Source organism: Antedon mediterranea, chromosome 9 (genome assembly GCF_964355755.1).
Source record: "Antedon mediterranea chromosome 9, ecAntMedi1.1, whole genome shotgun sequence".
Taxonomy (NCBI): domain Eukaryota; kingdom Metazoa; phylum Echinodermata; class Crinoidea; order Comatulida; family Antedonidae; genus Antedon; species Antedon mediterranea.
In genome coordinates this window covers 17,873,895-17,893,624 of record NC_092678.1, presented here as the reverse complement: position 1 = coordinate 17,893,624, position 19,730 = coordinate 17,873,895, and the positions used below count along the sequence as shown (strand labels likewise).

Sequence of the window (19,730 nt, the reverse complement as noted above, 5' to 3'; positions counted from 1 at the left end):
TTCAACATTTTTAAACATGTTCAGCAATTTTGGTCGGTTGGTCGGTCGGTCGGTCGGTTGGGCGGTCGGTTGGTAAACACTAACTTGAGCACGCGACTGCAGGCATCTATATGGCCTTGTTTGATTTCTATAAAATTGAGATTTAATTAATTATAATTATCGGAAATTAACGTCGTTATTCATAAATCTGATGTATTTTGTTTTCCTTTGTTCGTGTTTATATTCGTCATATTTGTTTTTGTCAAATTTGTTTGTTCCGTATAAAAATTGTATATGGTGGAAATAATGTTGTCATTCAACCGGCCATGGTTCAGTAATTATGTTTATTTCCAGGCACAGTTTGACCCTTTATAAATGAACACTTGTACGGTGTCTGTCTGTTCCATGTATACTACGTTCAGGCGTACTATCTTCCTTTTTGCTCTTCTATTAGTTTTTCTATTTTTGCCACAATAATTTGGGAGCAGGAACATCCCGTCAAACAATTCTTGATTTCTGCTTCACATTGGGTCAGTAATAGCTTGCTTGTTAGCTGATATCTGTGTCTCTACATTTTATATTTTCCCCTCCCTCCATATTTTCACTTCCTCATGCTAAAATCAGCATTAATTAACTAATTAATCTCATTAATTAACACATTTAGCTTTAATAATGTTCAAAAAACGTGGTCGCATGTGTTTAAATTTTTTTCTGATTTTGTTTTCTTTAGTGCTGAATAACTGGCACACTTCTAAGTAAACAATATTAATTTATTGATGTTATTCTATTTGAAATTAAGATGAAGTTTAAAGAGGGAACATACAAATAATACAATTTAAATGTACCACAGAACGTCTGAACCTCTATCATTTTATATCGACAATATTCCGACGGAGCGGATCCAGGGGTAGCGATTGCATTGGGCTGACATGTTTTTAAAGCCAAAATTAGATACGAAAACAAAAATAGACACGCCTCCGTACAATGCTGCGCAAAGGATGCGCAATTGGTCAGATTTTTTCAGAAATCCTGGATGATCCGTTTGGTTTGTCACCGACTCGGCACTGATTCACGTATAATCTGCAATAGTGTTGTAATAAGCTTACTGTGCACGTGGAACAAATATTATATAGCTTCTTCTCAGTTTAACTCTATGCCTCATAAAAAAATCATTTTGTTTTAGGAATTAATACTTCTACAGAATATTTCATGTGTATACGTTCAAATGTAATATCTTTCTCTTTGCTCTTTTTGAGTTTCTCTATTTTGGTAATGTTTGCGAACAAGACTCTTTAATTCAGTTAATGTAGCACCACCGGCGACCATAATGAAAAATAATAAAAATATAGAAGATTACATGGATTTAACGTCATTTAAGGGTTGTATTGTATCGTAGATATTGATCTAAATCCAGAAATCATACGATATGGCAATTACAACATGATTAGTAAATTCAGAAAAAAAACATAGTTATATCATGGGAATCAGTTAATGAAAAACATGTAAAACATGCAAATAAAGATAATACGTGCTAAAGTAACATTAAACAAGTAATTGTTTTACTGCTAGAGTGACACGCCTAACCGGACAGAAACCTATTTGGCCTCTGTTGGCACAATATAGCTGATATATGTTGTTATTTTTTGTTTGTATTTAAAAATTAATACAATAGATATTTTTTTATCGTACTATCCTTTGGTACTGTATATATAATTATTGATTGCATTTTTTCACGGTTTTCAGGTATTTGTACAGTAACCAAATAACTACATTACCAGCAAATGTGTTTCATGGCTTGACATCATTGACAGAACTGTGAGTGCTTTCTCTTGTTTATCATACTTTTGAAAATAGTATATTTTCGTTGTAATATAATCACACTTATTGTCACATCATGTTTTACTCTTTGCAAAGATAGAATATTTATCTAAAAATAAAATAATATAACAGGCCGGTTTTTGTTTGATTATGATTGATCCCTAAACCTTTATTTTAACGCAAAGCTCCTGTTAGACTTGCCCCAAGTCTGTATTTATTGTCTTTTTTTTATGTATTTGTTTTTATTTCGACCGCAATTTTAGTCTGAAAATACAGACTTGTGAAACACGTATAGAAATCGATTTGCAAACCGCAAACATCCGATAAGAATGACGTAGGTTATCATACCGTATTTGGCTATATGGGGCGGGCGGTATGTAAATATGGATTTCGAATCAACCAATGATCATTTTGTTTCAAAATGAAAAAGATCGAGTACGTACGTACAGTGTGCTGAATGTACGATCGAGACCGAACAACTGTTGAAATATAAAATCGTGTTGCCAAGTTGTTTTGTTTATTAATTGTTCTGGCCTAGTCCTCCTTCGATCGTAGGCGGGTTCGTAGGGCTACTCAACTCGTACGTACTTCCAAATAAAACGCCAATAAGGTACATACCACCACCGACCGGCACACAACAGGGCTACACCACCACACAGAACAGGACAGGGTCTGGGTGGGAATTAAATCAAATTTTCTCCGCATAATAAATGATCCATTCAATGTTTGATTTGGCGGAGAAGCTAGCCTATCATATCACGACGAGTTTTCATGTTCTTGGGAAAAATCTCATCAAATGTTTACCAGACTACTAGGCATATAAAATCATTTTTAGCCTTCAGAAACTTTCATCAATGTACCCCAAGTACACATTGTCTAAACGTAACATAGCGCATGCGCATCGTCTTAGACGTTGAGTCTTTGAAATTCTGAAATATGAATATTAAAACGACGTACGAGTGAGTAGCCAATGGCATGCGGCTGAAACTAGTCAACTGGATAATTTATGCACCAAGAATTCTTGGTGTCAAACCACGTGACTTATGCGTGTTTCCCCAGACGGAGTATCCAAACTCAAGTAATACACGTATGAAACGCCATATTATGTGCAAAAATATTTATATTTTTACAAAACTCCGTCTGGAGCCCAGACTAGCAAACATCCGATAAGAATGACGTAGGTTATCATACCGTATTTGGCTATATGGGGCGGGCGGTATGTAAATATGGATTTCGAATCAACCAATGATCATTTTGTTTCAAAATGAAAAAGATAGAGTACATACAGTGCTGAATGTACGATCGAGACTGAACAACTGTTGAAATATAAAATCGTGTTGCCAAGTTGTTTTGTTTATTATTTGTTTAGTCCTGGCCTAGGCCTCCTTCGTAGGGATACTCAACTCGTACGTATGACCTGCCAAATAGAACGCCAATAAGGTACATACCACCACCGACCGGCACATAACAGGGCTACACCGGCACACAACAGGGCTACACCACCACAAAGAACAGGACAGGGTATGGATGGGTGGGAAATAAATTAAATTATCTCCGCATAATAAATGATCCATTCAATGTTTGATTTGCGGAGAAGCTAGCCTATCATATCAAGACGAGTTTTCATGTTCTTGGGAAAAATCCCATCAAATGTTTACCAGACTACTAGGCATATAAAATCATTTCTAGCTTTCAGAAACTTTCATCAATGTACCCAAGTACACATTGTCTAAACGTAATATAGCGCATGCGCATCGTCGTAGATGTTGAGTCTTTGAAATTCTGAAATATGAATATTAAAACAGTGTACGAGTGAGTAGCCAATCGCATGCAGCTGAAAGTAGTCAACCGGATAATCGTATGCACCAAGAATTCTTGGTGTCAAACCACGTGACTTGTGCGTGTTTCCCCAGACGGAGTATCCAAACTCAAGTAATACACGTATGAAACGCCATATGTGCAAAAATATTTATATTTTTACTAATATTAAGACAAAACTCCGTCTGGAGCCCAGACTAAGCTCCTGTATGTAGTTGTATTGTGTGTAATGATAGGCCTACTTGTTATTCGTTTGTTTTAAAGTAAATTATTATTATCATTAATAGTAAATGTTATTAAATGAAAAATAATGTTATTATGAGAGGCATTGGTCATCTTTCCTTCCGTACGGTGGAATATCACTTGTTCTATATTCGCACGCCCAACAAATGGTTTGTATCTTCCTCTACTAACGTCATAATTGAGGCGTATCGGTTACCGAATATGGTGGTACGTATATTATTAGCGTTATCCGTCCGTAATATAAACTTAACTTAAAATTTGAACCAGAGTTATAGGCATCTGGCAACAAACAAAAATACACCTTCTCCTCTTTGTTCTGCTTTTCAAATTGTATAAATAAAGGGACCACAATAATTTGGAAGCAGGAACATCCCATCAAACAATTCTTGATTTCTGCCTTCACATTGGGTCAGTAATAGCTTGCTTGTTAGGTGATGTCTGTGTCTCTCCATTTTATATGTTCCCCTCCCTCCATATTTTCACTTCCTCATGCTAAAATCAGCTCATCAGCTTTACATCTCATTAATGAACACACTTAGCTTTAATAATTAAGTTTGAATTGAGTTTGTTTTCTTCAGTGCTGGATAACTTACACACTTCTAAGTTAACAATACTACTTTATTGATATTATTATATTTGAAATTACGATGAAGTTTAAAGAAGGAACATACAAATAATACAAATTAAATGTACCACAGAACGTCTGAACCTACATCATTTTTTGTCAAAATATTCCGGCGGGCGGATCCAGGAGTAGCGATTGCTTTGCGCTACCATTTTTGAAAGCCAAAATTAGATACGAAAACAAATATAGACACGCCTTCGTACAATGCTGCGCCAAGTGTGCGCACTAGGCCAGATTTTTCAGAAATCCTGGATGATCCGTTCGGTTCGTCTCCGACTCGTCACCGATTCACCGTACGTATAATCTGCAATATTGTTGTAATAAGCTTATTGTGCACGTAGAACAAATATTATATATTTTCTTCTCATGAAAACGTCAGTTTAACTCTATGCCTCATAAAAACAATTATTTTATTTTAGGAATTACTACTTCTACGGAATATGTCTGTTTCATGTGTGATATGTCCAAACGTAATATCTTTCTTTTACTCTTTTTAATTTTTTCTATTTTGGTATTGTTTGCGAACAAGACTCTTTAATTCAGTTACTGTAGCACCATCGGCGGCCATAATGAAAAATAAAAATATAGCAGAATACATGGATCATCGTCATTTAACGGTTGTATTGTATCGTAGATATTGATCTATGTCTAGAAATCATATGATATGGAAAGTACAACATGATTACAGTCAATCTAGATAAAACATTGTTATAATCATGCAAAGACAGTTAATGAAAAACAGCTAAAACATGCAAATAATGATAATACGAGATAAAGTAACATTAAATTAGTATTATATCAATTATACCTTGTAATTGTTTCACTGTCAGAGTCACACGCCTAATTGGACCTAAGCCTTGTTGGCCTCTGTTGGCACAATATAGATATTTTTTTGTTATTTTTTCTTTGTATTTCGAAATTAATAAAATAGATACTTTTTTATCGTAATTTCCGTTGGTACTGTATATACTTATTGTTTTTATACTTTGATTTGTACGTTTAATACGGTAATTTGTTATTATAACTGGTATGTTTTATTAAATGAGAAATTACATAATTATTAAAAATGTGTAATCATTAGATATTGTAGCAGACAATACGTCACACTGTGTTGAACTTTGTCTAAAATATTTAAAAATCATGTAATTCTTTAATTAATTGCACTACATAGTCCTAGATAATGGTGACTAGAACCTGGCAAGTAAAAGGGACGAAGAGCAACTGTTAATAATTCCAGATTACAAGAATAATTTGTTGATACATGATCCGAAACAGATTCATTTAGCCAAGTTTCAGTGAGCGTCATAAGGCAACTGTCCCTGTATTCGAATACTGGCATTTGCAGCCAAAAACTTGTTTTTGAGTGAGTGAGCTTTACCAAAAATAACAGATGGCATTGGAGAGTTGAATTTTTTCCTTGGAAGTTTGTCGCGTCTTCCACATTTTTCAACGCCATACCTGTGACGTGTTTAATAGTTTTAACTTGATCAGGAACCATCTCTGGCGGAACAAGTTCCAACCAACTAGGCTTCGGATCTTTAGTTCTACGTACTCAATTGATAAACTTTGTATTTTAATTTTGATATTTTAATGTTTGCACAATTATCGACCCTCTTTAATTTTCACTGACACGTAATACACACTAACAGTACAATGCAGATAAATTATTTTAAGGTCATAATTTTGTCCGCTGACATACACACCAAACTGTAACAATTTTTCCCCGAAGAAGAAAACCTGAACTCGTGAACTGTTATTTTACCAAGTATTCATGTTTTTATTTTGAAGGGATTTAAGATTTAACGACATTACTACATTGTATGAATATGCATTTGGTGGTTTGACTTCATTGGTTACACTGTAAGTGTTTATTCTCATTTTTCCTTACTTGTAGAAACAAGCTTTACAATTGTAAGTAAATCTGGTTAATTGTGAAATTATGCATTTAAGGGTAGGTTTAACTGTTTAAAAATAGCATGACGTTGTACTAGGCCAATACACTATTCATTCATTCATTCATTTTCTTTATTTCGGATAGTACATCCATATACAAATCATAAAAACAGAAATAGAAACAATTTAACCAGGAAATAAAATAAGCAACTTCCACAAATCAACTTACAATATCCTAAAAAAATACCAATTTGTACCAACGCTGATGTAGGTTGGATTATGGAATGACGTTAACTATGGTTTGAATCAGGCTATTGCAACTGTCATGAATTATGCTCTTAAAACTATAATGTATAGCGTTCCATCAAATTATAGAATGAGGGATCGTTATTCGTTAAAAACATCATGCTATAACTAAAAATTATCAGTAGCTTACGCAACCCGTTATTAAAGAAAACTCTGAATTAGTTTACAGTACCTTCACGGAATTTACTCCATAGAGTCATACAGTATTGGCTTACATTAACGCAAAACATTTTAAATAACTGACATTTAACTTCAACGGAACATTTGGAGAATGTCCTGCATAATGCATTAGCTTTGATACACAGAGCTCGATACTGTTTCTTAATATCATTATCATCATTCAGAGAGTTACAAATCACATGACCCAAGTATGTTATACAGTCAACAAATTCAAGGTCAGTTTGGTTTAGCTTAACACTAGGTCAACCTTGTAACTTACGTACACAAGCACATAAAAACATACACTTGGATTGTATAGTACCGTACACAATATCTCGATTCGTAGCATAAAGTTCAAAAACATTAATGAGATTCAGTACTCCAATAGAAAAAGGAGCCATGAGAAGCATGTCATCAGCGTAACCAAGACAATTAACTTTGTTATCACCAATAGTACACCCATGATTGGACTCTCTAAGTTGTACATAAAGATCGTCAATATAATAGGCTACATTGTAAAGCAGTGGAGACATTACACACCCTTGTCGCACACCGTTAATAACAGAAAAAAGGTGAAGGGACACAATGTCCCCATCTAACTACACATTCTTGATTATCATACCAGTCGTAAGATCATAACTACAAAGATAGGCACACCTCTTTCAACTAAAACTTTAAATAAGATTTGACTCGATCGAATGCTTTTGGTGCGTCCAGAAAGCAACTATGTCAATTGAAAGCTTAGGACTTAATTAAAAGACTATTAAGTAATACATGTGGTATAAGTGTACTTATCAATATCATGTTTACTAACGGACTTCCAGTTAACAATAGTTGCAATGTTATGTCTGTCGTTATCTTGAATCATGGGTTATAGGCTTATCCCATAAAACATCATTAATACAAAATGCAATAGGAAAATGATCAGACCCTATGAAATCATGTAGCTAAAATTACAATAGCTACAACTACAATTACAATCCTGTTGGTGCAGTACCCGCTGCTTACTTGAGCTCGAATCTAACCACTAGCCATCAGCGCAAGCTCAGTGGTCTAGAGGTATGAACGCCAGGCTAGTGATCTGGAGGTCGTGGGTTCGAGTCCCACCCGAGAACTACTTGCGAAATTTTTCGCAAGTATTCTCAAATGTACTTAGTATAAAGTACAAATTACTTCAGAGTAGGGCAAAACATCTAATCACTCAACTCCCTGACGCAAAACTACAATTAAAATTACTTAAACAATAATGAGAACTCAGAGTGGAAACTAAATGGTCCAACCGACTGGTTATGTTATGTGCTATAGAAGGTAAACGTGTCAGACGTGAACCCCGATTCTCACAGTCAGACAAATGTAGATTTCATTCTGTACAGAAATTAATTAAATCTCCTAAAAGCACTATTTTACAGTTATCATACTTCTCAATCATATCTTCAAATTTACACAATTTTCGTTGCAGTCATACGTTAAGTATACACTGACAAGCAATGTTTTATTGTTATCTACACCTAGCTCAATGGCAACAAGCTATTGTCAGCTAGATTAATGTGCCTAACAGAACTATATAAACTCTTTCTAAACAATGTAGCTACACCTCCAGAGATGCGGAGGTATCAATAGACGACGTGCCATAACAGTCAAAATCAATATACAGCGTTTTCAAGAGGTGAAGCTCATCTTGGAAACAAATAACATCATACGTCTCGCATAAGTCAATAATCTTTTTCTGTCTAGACTTTAATTTCTTACAGTTATATGAAACTACTCGGACATCACAAGTTTGATGTACAGCCATGACTAACCAGTATGGTTAAAGCTGGAGTCATATTGATTATCTATCAAACCAATTCTAGGCTCATAATATTTACGAATGATGGCATTAGCAGGCCAGAGTGACGGACCAAGTATATTCTCTTTATATTTAGCATCACAGCTCAACAATAAAGAAACATATTCATCACTTTTAACACTTTGACTGCCAAACACGAAGATCTTCGTTTTTGGAAACACAACGCTTGACTGCCAAACACGAAGATCTTCGTTTTTCGCATTTTTTTACGAAATCCGGTAGATAGGTTAATTATTGGTATATACTATAAATATGCACACTATATTCGGTCTGGACCGTGAATAATTTACTTTTTTAAAGTAACTAATCTGGTTACGAACGATTGTCAAAATGGTACCTGTCGAAATAACATACACCGCGCATCACAGTAGCGCGTACAGCGATGGTTTGGCGCATTGTGTATCGGTCGCGCGCTAGCTATGCCGCCGAAGCATTACAAAGGTTTATGTGGATTGGCATGTTTGTTTGTTATCTGAATAAAAAATAATGGATGAATTTTCAATATGAAGTCTTTAATTTTATTATTGTATGTAGGCCTATACCCTAATTGTTTTGGTGTTTCACTGTAAGTGGCCGAGTTTCACGCAACAAACTTGTTTAGAAATGGTATAAATATTATCATCAGTTTACTAGCTAGGCTAGGCCTAGTAGTACTAGGCTAGGCCTATAGCCTAGGCCTAGTCGTAAAACGGTTCCGGACCAACTTTAGGCCTAGTTTACTACACTAGGCCTGGTGTCTTTACTATGTGGATTTTGGCGAAACATTGATGTAAGATTTATGATTTATGAAATGTAATACATTTTTCGATAGTGATAACTTGTTTTTATAGGCCTACCGGTGCCGTGTAAGTAACTTTTTCGTTGTTTGTTTATCTCCCCGGGCGATATTTTCATATTGTGATGTCTTGCACAAAATCGCGAATATCTCGACTTTCTTGCGCGAAACTACGAAAAACTCAAAAAGTGAGTTACTTTCATTTTACTATTCCGATTTACATATAGCGATTTGAAAATCGTTCTTGGTACCATTGTAAAGCTAAAATCTTTATGATTATTTTAGTCTAAATTACATGGAAATCAGATCACATACATAGTTTCAATCAGCTTTAATAAAAACATTGAATTGGGCTATAAACGCTGGCGGTGGCAGTTTCTAACTGGAAAAACCTCTGGCAGTCAAAGTGTTAACAGTCAAAGCACTCACTTTTGCATTGATTTCCATCCACGGTGGTATCAACGGACATATGTCCAAGGTATAGACACAAAGAAGGCATGTGTCTGCTTTTTTGTGGCCTTTGCTTATACGTACCTTGACGAGAAGCATCACTTAAACAGCATTAGGAAAATACTTGGCGTTGCTAGCATTATTGCAGTTCAATGAAGTTTTGACTGTTCAATAACACTCATTCAGCTTATTCTTGATGTGTTGTCTTTCAGTAAAACCATGCTCAACATCTCCTTTTACAAGCTGCAAATCAAATGGTATCTTGTTTATCTCACGATATAACGAGGCAGTATCTACAGCCCCAATATGAACAGTTGCAATTTTAGATAAGTTCACAGCAGCAAATGTCGGAATTCTTTAATTCAACATTATTGTTAATAAGAAATGATAAGATATCGGTCATATTATTCTCGACTTTTTGACGACGTTTTAATACGACACTGTCACCCCCATCAGTTTCACACTTAGCTAGTTTATTCTTGAGTATTTTTACATCTTCTGGAGTAAAATGTTGCATACATACCTGGTGTAATTTGTTGGCATACTAGATCCTATAACATTAGTACGTTAAAGTATGTTTTTTTAATTGAAGCCTTGTGGTATGACTCTGAACAATAACAAATTATTCAATTTATTCTTAATCAAAGCGGATAAAACATAAAATATGTTGGTGTTTTTTTGTTTTTTTGCAAAATAATTAAAATGATAGTTTTAAGTTGTATTACTAGGAATAAAAAGACGTTTACTATATAATTTCAATCCCTCAGTAGCATTTCATGTCACCAACTTTGGTGCTTAGTGCACATAATTATTATTGATTTGAATTCACTTGATCTTGAAAATGGTTCTATGATGGTACCGAAACGTCTATCTCTCTTTTTGTCAATAACATTTATATTAAAATTGTATTATTATGTTTACTTTTTTTGTATTACAGGTTATTCTTGGTAGGAACATGTTTACTTGATTTGACCAATGTTAATGTTACAGTTGTTGATCATTACAGTAACATCAAATCTCTTGTGGGCCATAGACCTTACAACAGTAGTATTGTGTTCTAGTTTTAAAAAATGCTTTAGTATCTTCCATTTAGGACGTTTAGTCACAGATAGCCGACCAGGCAATGGTTGGGATGCTCCTTTTAAAGTTAATAAACTGCTTTTGTCCAACTTAAAACTAACTAACGCTAAGTACCAACATCTACGACGTGTTCAGCGAAAATGGTCCGTAAAAGTATAATAGGTTCTTTTTTTCAATGGATATGGCTAACAATAGCAGTTTTTTTTAGAACATAAACCACATAGAATCGTTTACATTGATATTTTATTTATTTATTTTATTTTTATTTTATGTCTTTGGGCAATGTGGCCAAGGATTACCAATATTGAATTAATCACTGTCCTATCAGATAGGTGGTAATCCCCCTGATACAGGGCTATTTTGTGAACCAGTTCACCGGGGTAACCCCCTACTCTTTTCGAATAATGAACTGGGTTCTTTAAAGTGCACACAGGTTATAACTGTGTACACTGGACCTACGGTTTATAGTCCTTATCCGAGAAGACTTGTTCCACCACCAGAACTAGGAGCGAGTCGGCCTCGAACCCTTGTCGATGTTGTTGGCTCTTTAGGTACGGTAAACGGCGCCCGTGCCTTAACCGCTCGGCCATTTGACTCGATTCTTTATATGAACAATTACTTAATGGCATGGTAAAGCGGTTTTGAAAGTTCGTACCAAATTGTTCGATAAACTTGACGCAATGTTCCCGGATATCACTTCATACGTAACATCAATCGACATTTTATGAAAAGTTTAAATTAAGTTTATGTATACTACTACACTTTTACTACGTGTTTTCTCATTTATAATAACGGCCTGACCGTTTATATTGACTTTTAGACGAATGACAGCAGACGAGTTTGATGTCTATTTCTCCATCTTAGAACCCTAAAACTATTCGACCATGCACTTTATTTACATTTTCATTTGTGTAATAACCAAACGTTCGTAACGTTATCAGCCTTATCTTAATTTCCACAGACACCTATTCTATACGGCCAACATATTTTAATTAACTTTTTTGTTCAAAAACAAAGACGACATCCTTCGAAACAGCTCGTGAATGTTTAATTACTAACTGTTGTTTCTTTTTGTTGTTGAAGGTATTTATACGAAAACAACTTACAATCATTGCCTGCAAATGTATTCGGTGGTTTAACATCTTTGCAAAAACTGTAAGTGTAATTTATAATTTTATGCTTCCAAAAAATGTCAAGACTGCAATCATATATTAATTATGAAATTAGACATGATTGATATAAGATATGATATTTGAAGGTTTGCCTGATTCTTAGGTTCATTGTAACCTACTAAGGCAGTATAAAGTGTCAATTTACTAAGGGAAAACTAAGTCCAGTTTATTTGATTTAGCTTTGTTTACTTAAAATATATCCTGACAAATTACAATACATCATAACAATAATATGGAGTACACTACTCACGTCAATAATGCTTGCTGACGCTACCACAAGAAACCAGCTTAATTTTTACTACAGAATGTTTGTATTCAATTTCATAGGTGTGGTGTCTATTCAAATAATCATTTGATCACGTTATCATAAATATTCGGTGCTGTAGGCCTCTATTCTGATATTTCATTACGTTGGTATTGACAATGCAATAAAGTAATGTACAAAATACAAATTAAGTAGTTTCAATTTCTTTATATTACAGATGTTCTTAAACTAAATAGTGTTTGTTCATCATGTACTTTCAGTTAACAATTTTAATGTTTTTAATATAGTTCATGTTTATTTCATTATCAATTAGGATATAGTAGTGAAAGTTATTCATTTCATTTATTCATCTCTGCTTTCGAGCTCCTTACAGTGGTGGAGTGTAAAGAGCTTACGATCGTCATTTATCAGCAGTCAAGTTATACATATGATCTTGATGGGTCATGATTTGGTCCGTATTTAGTCGATAGAGTATGTTCCATGTTTTTGTTTGGCTGAAATCGATGGTTAGTCACAGCTCCTAACTTTTCTTTTAGTTTTCATTCGATATACCTTTCTGCTTAACAAAGTCTTACAGACAGTGCTCAATTTCCCTAACGTGGATTAAGGTAGCGTATTCCCGAAGCAGTGTATTCTAACTTTACACACCTCGGACTAGATGATCGAGAAACGCCGCAGTTTTTAGTGTTCTCTAAACAGTAATGTTCATCGGTTGCCTTTTATAATCGATTTTGTGTGAAAGTAAAATTAACATTAAAGAATACTTGGAGAAAGGGCGAGATTTGTTAGAATGTTCACAGCATATCTTTGATAAAACCGAACCAGATGATTATAAGCACAAATGTGTGAAAGTTCACAGTAAAATGTTTAGATGTATTTGGTAGATATCAGTTCAGGAGGAAGTGCGTACAGTTTATTATGTAAGTCAACATGTAGAATATTCAAAATAACTATTGAGTATACATTTCTTCGGAGGGGAGAGAATAGTATGCTTAAGGTTACTAACATTTTTGGAATTTTTTTTTCTGCTTGTATACGTTTATTTTCTTGATACACCGTCACTTGTTATTAGCTATTTATATAGCTCTGTCTACACTATCAAACTAGTTTGACGACCAAATTATGCTACTGATATGACATCAATATGGGCACATCACATTTTCTTCATACAAAGTTTGAAAGTGTAGACATAGCTTGAAGATTTTGTCAAAGCCGGTACCGATGTGTTTTCAGACATTATGACGTTTAACTATTCAAGACTACGAAGTATGACAGTTCGTCGGAAAAATGTCGATCGTAAGTCGTCACCATTATGTTTTAATTGAAATACGTCACATGTTCTTGATTGCGAAGAACAGAAGAAGAACCACGAATAAAAGTGTAAACCATTATTCTATGATTAACATGTACAACGAGATTGTTTGTAGCAAGGATGTTGTAGTTAAATAAAATTTTGTTGGACCTATTGGCCCATATTCAAATGACCGAGCGGTTAATGCAGAGGAGCTGTTTACCATGACGAAAGAGCCAACAATATCAACAATGGTTCGAGGCCGACTCGCTCCTAGTTCTGGTGGTTGAACAAGTCTTCTCGGATAAGTACTACAAACCGTAGGTCCAGTGTACATAGTTATAACCCGTGTGTACTTTAAAGAATCCAGTTCATCATTCGAGACGAGTATGGAGTTATCCCGGTGAACTGGTTCACAAAATAGCCCCTGTATTAGTGGAATCACCACCTATCTGATAGGACAGTGATTCATTTTACTATTGGTAATCCTTGGCCACATGTGTCTAACGACATAATATATAATACAGATATTCGCCTGGTTAGTTAAAAATAACAGATTTAACATCCCTCGGGAATGACATCCCCTCGGGAATATATTCCCTCGAACAAAATATCATTCCCGAGGGAATGTCAAATCTTATATTTTGCCGATATAAAAGGCGATATCTGTTATATTATATAGCCAACAACAAGTAGAATATCTACTGGGTCGGGAGTAGCTAGACCACATGTATGTAATAAGCCTGCCTAGTTACCTTGCGAAGAGCAATATACAGATAATTACTAATTAATGATTCCTTGGCAATAAAATATTCACTTAGGCCTAGGTCGTTTAAATTAACAGAAGAATTTCCAACAATAAATCTACATTAATAATAATAATATTATTATTATCAGTTAGGCCGAATAAATAATAATTCGTCTTCTTCGAGCCGAATCACCAGATGTTCAGCGCGCCGCGCGTACCAGGTTACTACCGTGAGTATTGACCAATCACAAACGGTCTTTCATCACGTCTAGAGAGGGCTAATAATAAATTAGGGCGTTATGTATGCATAGTTTAAATAGTGTAGTTGATTAATTTCTTTAAGCAAGTTGCGTGGCGCTAGCGGGTTAAACGTTGTCTCGTGATAGTGTGGACTAATCATCGCGAGTTCAAGTCTCAGTAGATGACTTTTGTTTATTTATCGCCAAACGCGAGTGTTGCCACACGAAAATTAATTTCATATGACAGGGACGCGAAAATGACTCAGTCAATATCATCGTACTCGAGGATATATAGGATGTACGATCTTCGCAGCGGTATTTCTACAAATAAAACCCTACAGAGACCAAATACACCAAGAGTGGAGCCAGTACCTGGACACAGTCCGCCGACTGCAAAAGGACACAGTGCCATAAGTACTCATTTTTCTAAATTAAAATTATGTGTACTTAATGCTCGATCCACGCAACGCAAAGCAAAGCCTCAAGAAAAGGAGTGGAGCAAGTATCTGGAAATGGTGAGACGAGTACTAAATCCACAGAAAAGCATAGGTCTAAAGAAAAAGCACATCTTAATTTCTAAATGCACGCAAGTGTGATGAAGTTGTGGACCAGACGATGATCTTGTGATTGGAGATTTAACTCCACTAGGATATCGCTTTGTGCATGTCCCTAGGGTGGACAAAACTGGGGGTGGTGTTGGAATTCTGTCTAAGTCAAGCTTAGTTGTTAACTTGAAAATGGATGTACATACATATGCATCATTTGAGGCTATACATGTGCATATTACGTCTAACTCGAAATCTCTTCGTTTAGTTAACATATATCGACCACCAACCTTGTCTGTTACAGAGTTCCTAAATGATTTTGAAAAAATGTTGTTTGACTTTATTCTCTTTTCGTCTGAAATTGTTTTCTGCGGAGACTTTAATATCCATATGGATAATAAAAAAAAATGTGGCAGCGGATAGATTTAAAACACTGCTTAGATCGTTTGGTCTCCAGCAGCATATAAGTGAACCCACACACTGTAGTGGGCACTGCCTCGACCTTATCATCACTAGAGATGATCTACTGCTCTCGGATGTAAAGATACACCCTGGCCTGTCAGATCATTTTGCCATGTTTTGCAAGTTTGATCTTAAACGGCCCACAACACACAAAACTGTAAGAAAAAGTCGCAACCTAAAACAAATTGATATTGAGAAATTCACAAATGACATTAAAGCCTGTGTGTCTAATATAACCGATGTAAGTGTAATTCTTGAAGACAGTGTAGAAAGCTATTCTGATATCAGAGCTGTACTTGATTTACATGCGCCAGTTCAGAACAAAACAATTAAGCAAAAGGAAGCTAAACCGTGGTATACCGATGAAATTCGATCTGAAAGGAAAGTACGTCGTCAACTTGAACGTAAATGGATGAAATCAAAGCTTCTTAAGGATAGACAGGAATACTGTGTTCAAAGATGCGTTGTAAATGGACTGATTGAAAAGGCCAAGATGCGGTATTACTCTAGTCTGGTTAGTGACTGCACAGGTGATCAAAAGAAACTTTTCAATATAGTAAATAAACTTTTACATCACTCCAAGTCATCGGTCCTTCCTTCGTCTGTCTCCGATGAAGCTCTTGCTGAAAGATTTTCTGTGTTTTTTGTAAATAAAATTAAATCAATTCGTGATTCACTAGAAAATGAAAATACTGCCGAAGTTATAACTTCTTCTGATAAATGTAATATATCTTATGGTTTAACTAGGTCTATACGGTTTTCTCAGTTCGAACCTGCAAGTGATGAGGAAATTATAAAAATAGTCAAAAACTCTCCCTTTTAATTGTGTGCACTTGACCCGGTACCAACTTTACTGATTAAGAAATGTACTTCTGCATTTATTCCATTAATCACACATATTGTTAATAAGTCTCTTGAAAGTGGTTCTTTCCCAGAGTCTCTAAAAGTCACCCATGTTCGACCCACATTGAAAAAAACAGGTCTAGATCCCGAGATTCTGAAAAACTACAGACCTATCTCGAATCTTAGTTTTTAGGAAAAATTATTGAGAAGGTTGTTTCTAAACGAATTTTGTCGCATGTACAAAAACATGGGCTACTTGATCCGTATCAATCTGCCTACAAAGCGCATCACAGTACTGAAACGGCATTACTTCGTGTAAATAATGACATCCTACGTGGGATGGATGATGGAAAGCTAACTGATCTAGTATTATTATATTTAAGTGCAGCATTTGATACGGTTGATCATTCTGTGTTGCTAAATAGACTCAGTACTTATATTGGTATTGAAGGAAATGCACTTGATTGGTGTCGGTCATATTCGGAAAAACGACCACAACACGTATGTATTGGTGATGCTATTTCAAAAGCTTCTTTTCTAAACTTTTCGGTACCACAAGGATCTGTTCATGGGCCGCAATGGTTTACTATTTATTTACACCCGATACGGGATATCATAAGTAAATATGATCTGTGCTATCATGTTTATGCTGATGATACTCAAGATTTATATTTCTTTTAAACCTACTATGAAACACAGTGACATTTCTTTGGAATTTATTTTATTTATTTATTTCAACAATATTTTATGAGGGTGGTCCATCCAGCATCAGCTGATCATTAGGGACCCTCAAACAAACAGTAAATACAAAATGAACTATAAAAACACAAAATTAACAAAGATATAAAAAATAAATATATATATATATAAAAAAATATACAGAAAGCCAACAATGAAAGAAGGAAAAAAAGAAATAAAATCAGAGAGAGAGAAACAGGTGTTTTTTCAAAAGAGATTTAAAGGAGGAGAAATTGTAAGTGTTACGAATGCTTAAAGATAAAGAATTAAAGAAAGAAGGAGCATTGAAACTAAAAGAAAGTTTAAAGATTTCAAGGTAAGGACGAGGGATAAGGAGATCTCCTTTAGTAATTTGCCTAGTGTTCATACGGCCGTTGGAAGTTACTTTAGTTAAAAGCTGACAGATAGTAAGAGGAGCAGAGTGATGTAGAGCTTTGAAAGATAGACATGCAAGCTGAAAGAATTGCTCCAACATTGTATCTATCTTTCTGGATGAAAAACAACTTTCTTAAATTAAATGATGAAAAAACAGAATTTGTTCTCTTTGGATCAAAACAGCAGTTGGAAAAACTGCCACCAAGCTTTATTCACATTGGTGAAACCCAAATTGACCCGGCTAGGCAGGTTAGAAATCTTGGGGTTGAAATGGATGTGGGTATGACTATGATTTCTCATATCTCAAAAACTATTTCTGCGTCGTCTTTTCACTTGCGAAACATTCGAAGGATTCGCAAGTTTATAAATGAGACAGCAGCTAAACAACTTGTTCATGCTTTTGTCACTTCACGACTGGATATGGGAAACTCTTTGCTATACGGGCTACCACAAAAACAACTCCACAGGCTCCAACTGATTCAAAATACAGCGGCACGAGTTGTTAAAAAATTACCAAGATATGGACACATATCAAATACTTTGGAAATTTTGCATTGGCTCCCTGTTAGGTACCGCATTGTTTTTAAAATATTACTCTTTGTTTTTAAGTCTATAAATGGCATGGCTCCTGAATATATTTCTGACATGCTTAGGTTGTATGTTCCCGGACGTAATCTGCGTTCTAGTGACTCGCTGCTTCTACATCAGCCTAAGTCTCACCACTCATGGGGTGACAGAGCATTCTCCGTTACTGCTCCTCGTCTGTGGAATGCTCTACCGAGCTCTATAAGATTTTGAAAAACTATTGATACTTTTTAAAAATTATTAAAAACCCATTTATTCATTAAGGCATATGGAAATAATGAGGTTTCTTAAAGTTGTTTAGACTTAGAATTGTTTTGTATACCTTTTCCTGGCCAGCATTATCTTTGGGGTGCCTCTGTCTTGGTTGTTGTAAATCCAGATAAAACATAGTTAAATCATGTAAAAGCAGTTAAAGAAAAACAGCTAAAACATGCAACTAATGATAATACGAGCTAAAGTAACATTAAACAACTATTATTATGTCCTTGTATATACCCTGTAATGGTTTCACTGCTGGAGTGACACGCCTAATTAGACATAAGCCGTTTATGGCCTCTGTTGGCACAATATAGATGTGTTGTTATATTTTGTTTGTTTTTCGAAATTTTAAAAATAATTTTTGTTATCGTACTATCCTTTGGTACTGTATATATACCTATTTAATGCATTTTTTCACGATTTTCAGGTACTTGTTCACTAACCAAATAACTACATTACCAGAAAACGTCTTTGATGGTTTGACATCATTGACACAACTGTGAGTGCTTTCCCTTGTTTATCATACTTTTGAATATAGTATATTTTCGTTGTAAGATTACCACACTTTATGTCACATCATTTCATTTTTTACTCTTTGCAAAGACAGAATATTCATCCAAAACAAAAATAATATAATATGCCCGTTTTTGTTTGATTATGATTGATCCCTAAACCTTTCTTTTAACACAAGCTCCTGTATGTAGTTGTATTGTGTGTAGTGATATGCCTACTTGTATTCGTTTGTTTTATAGTAATTTATTATTATCATTATTAGTAAATGTTTTTGAATGAAAAATAATATTATTATGAGAGGCATCGGGTAGCTATCCCTCCGTACAGTGGAATAGCACTTGTTCTTTATTCGCACGTGTCATAATGGGGGCGCATCGGTTACCTAATGTGGTGGTACGTACAATATTAGCGTTATCCGTTCGTAAGATAAACTTAAGTTAAAATTTGAACCAGCGTTATAGGCATCTTGCAACAAACAAACATACACATTCTCCTCTTTTTTCTGCTTTTCAAGTTCTATAAATAAAGGGATCACAATAATTGGGGAGCAGGAACATCCCATCCCGTCAAACAACTAATCTCTTGATTTCGGCCTTCACACTGGGTCAGTAATAGCTTGCGTGTGAGGTGATATCTGTGTCTACACTTTATATTTCTCCTCCCTCCATATCTGCACTTACTCATGCTAAAATCAGCCTATG

At 35.0% G+C, this 19,730-nt stretch overlaps 1 protein-coding gene across 1 annotated transcript; it reads left to right on the top strand.

Annotated features, from left to right (window-relative positions):
* The first annotated feature begins 14,967 nt into the window (after positions 1-14,967).
* LOC140058262 (uncharacterized) lies at positions 14,968-17,241 on the top strand. The gene is made up of 3 exons (XM_072103826.1): positions 14,968-15,225; positions 15,713-16,363; positions 16,747-17,241. The coding sequence occupies exons 1-3, from the start codon at positions 14,968-14,970 to the stop codon at positions 17,239-17,241; spliced, it is 1,404 nt and encodes a 467-aa protein (XP_071959927.1).
* Positions 17,242-19,730: the final 2,489 nt, after the last annotated feature.